The sequence below is a fragment of the Gymnoscopelus microlampas genome (assembly GCF_963454915.1).
Source record: "Gymnoscopelus microlampas genome assembly, chromosome: 19".
NCBI lineage: Eukaryota > Metazoa > Chordata > Actinopteri > Myctophiformes > Myctophidae > Gymnoscopelus > Gymnoscopelus microlampas.
This window is the reverse complement of record NC_139956.1, coordinates 3105979-3115442: the sequence shown is the minus strand read 5'-3', so window position 1 is coordinate 3115442 and position 9464 is coordinate 3105979. Positions and strand designations below refer to the sequence as shown.

The 9464-nt window shown below is 39.2% G+C and overlaps 1 protein-coding gene across 2 annotated transcripts; it reads left to right on the top strand.

Annotated features, from left to right (window-relative positions):
• The first annotated feature begins 2815 nt into the window (after positions 1 to 2815).
• Positions 2816 to 9213, top strand: LOC311034826 (E3 ubiquitin-protein ligase TRIM35-like). 2 transcript variants are annotated; one of them, XM_084042845.1, is made up of 5 exons: positions 2816 to 2885; positions 3930 to 4015; positions 4622 to 4686; positions 5502 to 5598; positions 5821 to 9213. In XM_084042845.1, exon 5 carries the CDS (start codon positions 5829 to 5831, stop codon positions 7152 to 7154), a length of 1326 nt encoding a protein of 441 aa, XP_083898971.1. In that variant the 5' UTR covers positions 2816 to 2885; positions 3930 to 4015; positions 4622 to 4686; positions 5502 to 5598; positions 5821 to 5828; the 3' UTR covers positions 7155 to 9213. The 2 variants fall into 2 exon arrangements, with proteins under 2 accessions (XP_083898971.1, XP_083898970.1); XM_084042844.1 differs by having other exon boundaries at positions 4569 to 4686.
• Positions 9214 to 9464: the final 251 nt, after the last annotated feature.

The following is a 9464-nucleotide window of genomic DNA, read 5'->3' as shown; positions in this document are numbered from 1 at the left end:
AATAGCAGATCTACAAGCTCATAGCGCGGCACCGAGCGCTCAATCAGGGAACGCATCTGTGTCATTTGAAGATTTCTTTGGCTATTCAAAAATTAGCAGATCTACAAGCTCATAGAGCTTGAAGATCTGCTAGTTTTGAAAATGTGTGCAAATCTTTGAATACATATTTTGGTTAAAGTCAACATCTTTAACTCAAATCTTTGTTTCTGGGGGTCCCAGGAACAACATATTGGGGGATGGGGGTCCACGGCCAAATACTGTAGATATCATTTTGAGGGTCCTTGACATGAAAAAGTTTGAGAACCACTGACACAGAAAGACAAGTTGTTTTTTTAAACCATTAGGATTTAGAAGATATTTGTGGAATCCCCAAAAGCAAAGATTTGAGTTACAAGCTCATAGTGTGGCTTGTAGATCTGCTATTTTTGAATAGCCAAAGAAATCTAAAATGACAGATGCATTCCCGGATTGAATGGGATACCGCTATGCAACTCTTCAGATATTTTTCAGTTATTCAGTTCAGGAAAACACAGCTGGGAGGTAGAGGTTGGCGACCATCCTTACTGGGTTATAGGTTTGGCTAAAGAATCTGTTGACAGGAAGGGAAAGACATATGCCTCACCAACATATGGATTCTGGTGTTTATATCAGAAGGATGGTGTCTATGATAATGGGTGTAGTGATAAAACCATCTCACTGCAGATGAATCCTGAGAGCATCAGAGTTCAGCTGGACTATGACGGGGGGGAGGTGTCCTTCTACGACCCTGAAGACATGACTCACATCTACACTCATAAAGACACTTTCACTGACAAACTCTACCCATTTTTCTCTATTGGAAAGGCTGGTGATGCTGAAACCATTGATATCAAAATCTGTTAAGTACCAGTGATGGAAGAAATACTCAGGTCTTCTCTTACTGTAAGTAAAAGTACAAATATCGTGTAGAAATACTATTTAGGAAAATAACAGTTTTTCAAATAGTGAGCGTTTTGAGCTTGTAGATCAGTTATTGTTGTAAATAATATTTTTGCTGGGCTTCATTTTTTTGTTCATGATTTTCCTGGTCTTTAAAAAGGTGAATAAAACCCACTTCTTCTTCTGCATCATCAAGGATTCTGTCTGGTGATCTTTCAGTATTTTTTCATTTTTTGCTATTTTACTAGTGTTTTCAAACTGTGTCTTTCAGCAAACACTGCCCTCTATAGGTCAGAGTGTGACAATGACGTAAACATATGACTTCTAAAAGATGAATGAATGAATAAGTTATTATTTATTTTCTTAAAGGAAACTTTAAACAATATGAAACCAACCAAATGAAGTTTGATATTCAGAAGGTTTAATATTTGCAAGTGGTAAAATAATATTGAAAACTATTCTTAAATGAGGCTATTCATGCAAATGAAAAGTCATTAGCATTATTTGTGTGGAAAATGTAATTATAATAATAAATGACATAATAAAATAGAGAGAATAAATATAAAGCCTCATGAGTATTCCTATAACAGTAATGGTGTTGTGTGTGTTTATGTCATGCTGTGATCAATGATCAGATGAATATGATTGATTGATCAACAATAATGAAATGTTTGTCACTCTGGTATCACTGCTATGAAGAGTGTGACTTTCTACTGGTTTGGATGGAAAGACTAGACTTATGAGGACATCACCAGCTTCACTCTGTGTTCTGTTGCTGCAACACTGTGTGATGATGACCCCTAGTGGACCGACCTCATTACTGCACTGCATGACTTACAACTTGGGTTTGTAAATCATTTACAATGTAGGCATTTTAGAGTCTCTAATCCAGAGTGATTTACAAGACCATCACTGGAAAACAGCATAACAAACAATACTGTAACTACACTGATCTATTCCATTCAAAATATCTGTGAATATAGAAGCCAATGTGCTTAAAGCTGGCATCACAGACATGGAGACTATAGCTGTTATTGTATAAAATCTATTTATTTGTATTATTGAAACGTTATTAAACCAGGTAAAATATAGGGGTCTGCAAGTCTCTTTAACTAGAATGAAGGGGCCAAGACAAGAGGAAGATATAAGTTTCTATAAAGTACTATAATGTGTTCAAGTACATTGAGTGTAAAAAAAAAAAGGAAAAATAAATCAGTGCAGGTAAACACATTGATGTGTTTACTTCCTGTTATGAATGATGATATGAAAATATGTCAACATAAAGAGTACAAAATATCTAGTTAAATTCTTACATGATGTCCAGCATGTTAGTTCCTCTGAGACAAGACATCACACCAATACAAGCTTATTATAGTTTTGATGTTTTCATTAGTGTCTATTTTTATATTTTAGAAAACATCTATATGATTACACAACTTAAAGCAGCACTATGTAGTTTGGTGTATCATCAGTGTCCACTTTGGACACAAATAACATGTCAGCCAACGTCTTTGACTTCATTACCCAAGAGTCTCTGCGGGCATGTCCGGTGAGGACGCGCTGTGATTGGCCAGTCTTCACTTTGACTGGCAGTTCTGTCTTGGTGCCTTGGCAATATGCCAGGATGAAGGGGAGGAGAGGCACACACACACACACACACACACACACACACACACACACACACACACACACACACACACACACACACACACACACACACACACACACACACACACACACACACACACACACACACACACTATGAGTCATGTTTACCTGAATGCACCAGACACACCTGACTGTTCTAAACCAATCAAAATCTCACCTGAGAATGTGTTGTCTTTTAAAGACAGGTATGAACCAACTGCTGTGAGATCTATGAATCCTGTTCATACTTGTCAGTTACAGTACGAGACCTGAGCTGAGAGACCACAAACTTCTCCTTAGACTGAACCACAGAAACACAGGTAAGACTTACATTATAGAAGAAAAGCTCAACAGTGTTTATATTTATATTCAGCTTGGGTTTCATGTTGTTTATAGTGAGTGAGTTGATACTCGTCCTTTCAGAGATCAGGTTGGAAGTGACAGTGAAGTGACAGTGGTGGTGGTGGGGGGGGGGGGGGGCATGTTGTAGTACACACCTTACCCACCGTGTGTGTAGTACTCTGTGTGCATGTGTGTGTGTGTGTGTGTGTGTGTGTGTGTGTGTGTGTGTGTGTGTGTGTGTGTGTGTGTGTGTGTGTGTGTGTGTGTGTGTGTGTGTGTGTGTGCGCGCGTGCGCGTGTGTGTTTAACTCAAATCTTCTGGGGATTCTACAAATGTCTTCTAAATCCTAACATATTGCTAACATGTTGCTATAATATGAGTTGTCAAGGACCACCCAACATGTATTTGTCTCTAAATAATTTGTTCCAGGGACCCCCAGAAGCAAAGATTTGAGTTAAAAATGTATATATTCAAAGATTTGAACACATTATCATGATTTTCTTTTCAAAAATATCAGATCTACAAGCTCATAGCACGGCACCGAGTGCCGCACTATGAGCTTGTAGATCTGATATTTTTGAATAGCCAAAGAAATCTAAAGTGACACAGATGCGATTGAATGGGTTAACATTGTACTGTTTAGTGTCACTTACTTTTCTGCTGTAAATTATTTCTACTCACTTTAACAGCTGTAAAGTATTTTTACTTACTTTAACAGCTGTAACGTATTTTTTACTCACTTTAGCTTTAAAGTATTTCTGCTCATTGTAACAGCTGTAAAGTATTTCTACTAATTTTAAAGGTGTAAAGTATTTCTACACAAAGTAAGTAAACTACTTTAAGTACTTAAAGTCATTTTACTCAAATTGTAGATCGGTCATTTTAGTTGTAGATCTGCTATTTTGAAAAATGGATGAAGTGGTCAGATGGGTTTGTGACAATATGCATAATGTCTGCTGACTCGTCAACATTTTGAACCAATCAAAATCTCAAGTGACATTATGTTTCCTTTTTATGGACAGGAAGTGCATTTCCTGATCGTCAGTGACTGAACCAAACCTGCACTGAGACACCACACACTTCTCCTCACACTGAACCATAGAAACAGGTAAGACTTTATGAACTTAGAATGTAAAATATGGAAAAAGAACATAATATTCATATTCAACCTGGGTTGTGTGTCGTTTAAATTGTGATGGAGTTTGGGGGAGACAGAAGTAAAAAAAATGAACCTCGAATGCAGCAAAATATGAATTAGTGTTATTAATTAAGATCTGCTATTATGAACAGACATCACAGGCTGTCGACACACAAGCAACAGGAAGTGTCTGTATGTCGACAGCCTGTTAGTGTACAAGGAAAGATATTGAAGTGTATTTTCATTTGTCAATATATATAATATATATATATATTAAGAAAAATATTGTATACTGACAACGACTAAAACTAAGGACACAGCGGAGGGGAGGAGAGAGGAGGAGACACACACACACACACACACACACACACACACACACACACACACACACACACACACACACACACACACACACACACACACACACACACACACACACGTCACGTTTACCTGAATGCACCTGACACACCTGACTGTTCTAAACCAATCAAAATCTCACCTGAGAATGTGTTGTCTTTTATAGACAGGTATGAACCAACTGCTGTGAGATCTATGAATCCTGTTCATACTTGTCAGTTACAGTACGAGACCTGAGCTGAGAGACCACAAACCTCTCCTCAGACTGAACCACAGAAACACAGGTAAGACTTAAATATAGAAGAAAAGCTCAACAGTGTTTATATTTATATGTAACTTGGTTTACATGTTGTTTATAGTGAGTGAGTTGATACTCGTCCTTTCAGAGATCAGGTTGGAATTGACAGTGAAGTGACAGTGGTCGTGGTGGGGGGGGGGGGGGGACTATCTGGAGGGATTCTATCCAGTCCACTGTATGTTGTAGTACACACCTTACCCACCGTGTGGGCAAGGTGCAGTGCTAACAGTACAATGTTAACCCATTCAATCCGGGAACACATCTGTGTGACTTTAGATGTTAGGATTTAGAAGACATTTGTAGAATCCCCAGAAGCAAAGATTTGAGTTTAAAAATGTTCTCTTTAAAAACGTATTCAAAGACTTATTGTATGTTAGTATTATTAAACTATTGAGTTAGTTTACAGTATGTTGTCATCATTCTATAGCAGTCTATAATAAGCTGGTGGTTTTAATTGTCTGCTGATGACTGTCTGTCTGTCTGTCTGTCTGTCTGTCTGTCTGTCTGTCTGTCTGTCTGTCTGTCTGTCTGTCCCTCTTTCATTGTTTCTGTGAGACGTGTGTGCGCACACACACACACACACACACACACACACACACACACACACAGACAGACAGACAGACAGACAGACAGACAGACAGACAGACAGACAGACAGACAGACAGACAGACAGACAGACAGACAGACAGACAGACAGACAGACAGACAGAGACACACGTCATGTTTACCTGAATGCACCTGACACACCTGACTGTTCTAAACCAATCAAAATCTCACCTGAGAATGTGTTGTCTTTTATAGACAGGTAGGAGACCTGAGCTGTGAGATCTATGAAGACCTGTTCACTGTTCAGTTAAAGTACAAGACCTTCTCCTTAGACTAAACCATAGACACACAGGTAAGACTTACATTAAAAATGGAAATTCTGTCAGCTTGTAGATCTTGTAGAAGCTAATTAGAAATTTATGAAACAGGTTATATTTTTGGGAATAGCTGGAAAGATTTTGAAACTTGTCACCTATCATGTCAAGCCCAAAATAAGGACTCCATGTTGAAAGTGACTTAAGTATTAAGTAACGGGGGAAATGGTTCATAAACAATGTTCCTTCTTCTCTTCCAGGGATCAACATGGAGGCTAAAGATATTATCATAAAGAACAAGACAAAACTTCAAGCTATTCTCATGTCAAACATTCACTTTGTCAGTGAGTGTGTTTTTGAAGAACAGCTAGTGACGGGCCGTGAGTACACCGACCTGAAGAGCATCTCTCTGCCATCCAAGGCAGCCACTGAACTTGTGGACAAAATGATTTTCAAGGGTGAAACAACTAGCAGTTCGTTCCTGCGTCTGCTACAAGACACAAAACTAACAGACGTGTTTCCTGGTCTGAAGAACAGGAAGAACCTGATGGACCAACTGAAATGTGACCTTGATTCTCTACAGGACAAGATGAAGAAATACAAAACAACTGCAAAGAAATACCAAACAGTGGTTCCACACAACAAGAAGCAGGTGGAGGCCGCAGAGAAGCAGATCAGTACAGAGTTTAAAAAGCTCCACCAGTTCGTGACAGAGGAAGAAAAGGCCAGACTGGCAGCACTGAAGGAGGAAGAGAAGCAGAAGGAGAAGAATGTCAGCAGAGATATGAAGATCATCCAGGTGCATATCTCCTCTCTCTCAGAAAGCATCTCTGCTGTAGAACAAGAGCTGCAGAAACACAATGTGTCATTTCTCAGCAGTTATAAACACACTCAGACCAGCGCCAGAGTCCAGTGTACACTGTCAGATCCACAGCTGGACTCAGGAGCTCTGATAGACGTGACCAAACACCTGAGAAACCTGAGCTTCACAGTCTGGGAGAAGATGAAGGAGAGGGTCAAGTTCACTCCTGTCATTCTGGACCCAAACACAGCATCCCGCTGGCTCTGTCTGTCTGAAGACCTGACCAGTGTGAGACGTACAGACACAAAGCCACAGCTTCCTGACAACCCCGAGAGGTTCACTACTGCTCCTGAAGTTCTGGGTTCAGAGGGTTTCAGTTCAGGAAAATACAGCTGGGAGGTTGAGGTTGGAGACCATCCTTCCTGGATTATAGGTTTGGCTAAAGAATCTGTTGACAGGAAGGGAGAGAAATATGCCGAACCAGAATATGGATTCTGGTGTTTAACACAGAGGGATGGTGTCTATACTAATGGGGGTGGTGATTCCATCTCACTGCAGATGAATCCTAAGAGGATCAGAGTTCAGCTGGACTATGACAGGGGGGAGGTGTCCTTTTACGACCCTGAAGACATGACTCACATCTACACTCATAAAGACACTTTCACTGACAAACTCTACCCATATTTCTCTCTTGGAAAGGCTGGTGATGCTGAAACCATTGATATCAGAATCTGTCAAGTACCAGTGATGGAAGAAATACTAAGGGGTCCCCAGCTAAATGAGTTAACATAGCATCACAATCATTTTAACCACTTAGCTTTCGCTATTTTTGAAAAAACTTCAATGTGTTTATATCTTTGAATATATATATTTTTTTCTAAACATTTTTTTTTAACTCAAATCTTTGCTTCTGGGGGTCCCTGGCACAAAACGTTTTCAGATGGGGGTCCGCGAGCCAAATGTATATCAATTTAGGGGTCCATGGCATGAAAAAGGTTGAAAACCACTGATTTAGCATAAGAACTTTTTCTCCTCAATTTTTCAAGACAGTGAAAATAGCAGATCTACAAGCTCACATCGTGTGGCATTGCGACACATTTTGAGCTGGTAGATCAGTTATTTTTGCTATTCATGGTATGATGAAGTATATAGGGCTTAAGCTGTTAATGTTTAGTTAATGATAAAGAAAGGTCTTATTTTAATGACTTTATATACTGTGACCCCTCCCCCATACGTCCCAATTTACATGTTGGTTTATGAAACACAGGATAAGATGTAGATTTCATTTGGACAGGCACATACATGAGAGTGTTGTCTTGGTGATGAATGGTGGATGTAATGGAACTGCGGTTAGGTTGTAATTTGGGACGCATCATTAGTAGAGTTCCCTTGGTTCTTGGGGTGTTTCGGCCTCGACACTGTACACCCTCGCCAGCTACAGGGTGATCAGCCCTGATCTTACGTCATTCCAAAATAGTCATGAGAGTTGCCTTCAGAATGGCAGGCTTCTCATGGGACTATGAGAAGCCTGCCAATACTTTATTTATGCAAATAAATATTTTTTTTTCACCAAATTAACCTCCACTATCACAGGTTGAAATGAACAAAACACTGAATTAACTAGATATCTCCAGGTCAAGATGCAGAAGGAAATCAGATCTTTCTCATTTCAAATGAATTGCTGTATTAAAAAGACAAAAAGAAAACACATTTCAATACTTTAAAAAGTGATGAGTCATAACAGCAAAAATAACTGACATAAGAATCTGTGAATAAATATACAGTATTCAACGTAACATAAAGTGGGACATTACTGCTACTGCACAAAACTGTTTAGTGATGTTTTAAAACAATGACAGTATGTCATTGTTTTGACATACTGTAGGTGACAGATGACTCTGAGGAAGATGCAGTAGCATTGAAACGTCAGTCACTCCTTCTTGTACCAGTCCAGCACCTTCATAAAAAAGGCTCCAAGCTCCAACAGGGTCAATTCTCTTCTACAACGCCTTTGTCCTGCTCCTGTGACGCAGCGGGCTTGCCTTGTTTGCCCGAGGTGCTTCAGTAGACTCCCTTTCTTCTGATTTTATTTCTTCTTTCTGTGTGGAAGGACCACGCCCCACTCTGATCGTGTCACTTTGTTTATTATCATACTATTAAATATTAACCAGCATCACCCTATACTCACAATGTAGGTTACACCTTACACCCCGACTGACACTCCTTTAAGTATTATTTATATTTAAGCTATTACTTTTCTCATTTAATATGCGAAAGAAAATGGTCTTTTCAAGTAGGTTTATAATACACTATTTACATGAAGTAGGAGGAATGTAAAGACATTTTAAAACACTGTACGGTATAATAAAGTTAGCCATCTGTGATATACCAGCAGCATTTACTGCATTCATCATTTACCCATGTGTGATAAGAGACATTTAAAGTAAATGTTGACATATCTGAAAGCCATGCTGCAATTCAAAAATGCCCCCTGTCCAATTCCTAACCTACCCCATGTCCTAACCTAACCTACCCCCCCCCCCCTCTCTCTTTCTCCTTTTGTACATATTTTTCACTCTTCATACCAGTAACCTGTAAACTGATTGTATGACATTCTGTATAGTAGTGTGTATATCTGTCTGTCTCTTATATGTCATCATGATTTGTGTGCATGGGGATCTCATCTTAAACAAGCTCAGTGCTTAATGAGCTATCCAGTTTAGTAGACCTTGTATTGTGAATTTGTACTTCCATGTACTGTTATGTACTGTCATGTATATGTGTCATGCAAAAGATAACCGATCTACAAGATCAATGCATCGCTATGTGACACGTTGTGAGCTTCCTTGTTGGTCTGCTATTTTTGCCTGAAGAAGATGTTTTGCTCAGTGTTTTGTGTCAGCTGCTGTTTGTCTTGTTTCATATGTCTGATATGTTTTTAAATGTGTAATTGTTTTGGTAATGCAATGATAAAGGAGCATATCACCCGTTTTCCATCTACTCACTCTGTGTCTCAGAGGAGGTCTGTGGACAGTTCAGAAACCTGCCAGTGACATCATCAATGGGGATTCCAAGCTAATGAAAACGACAGCTTTTCTCTTC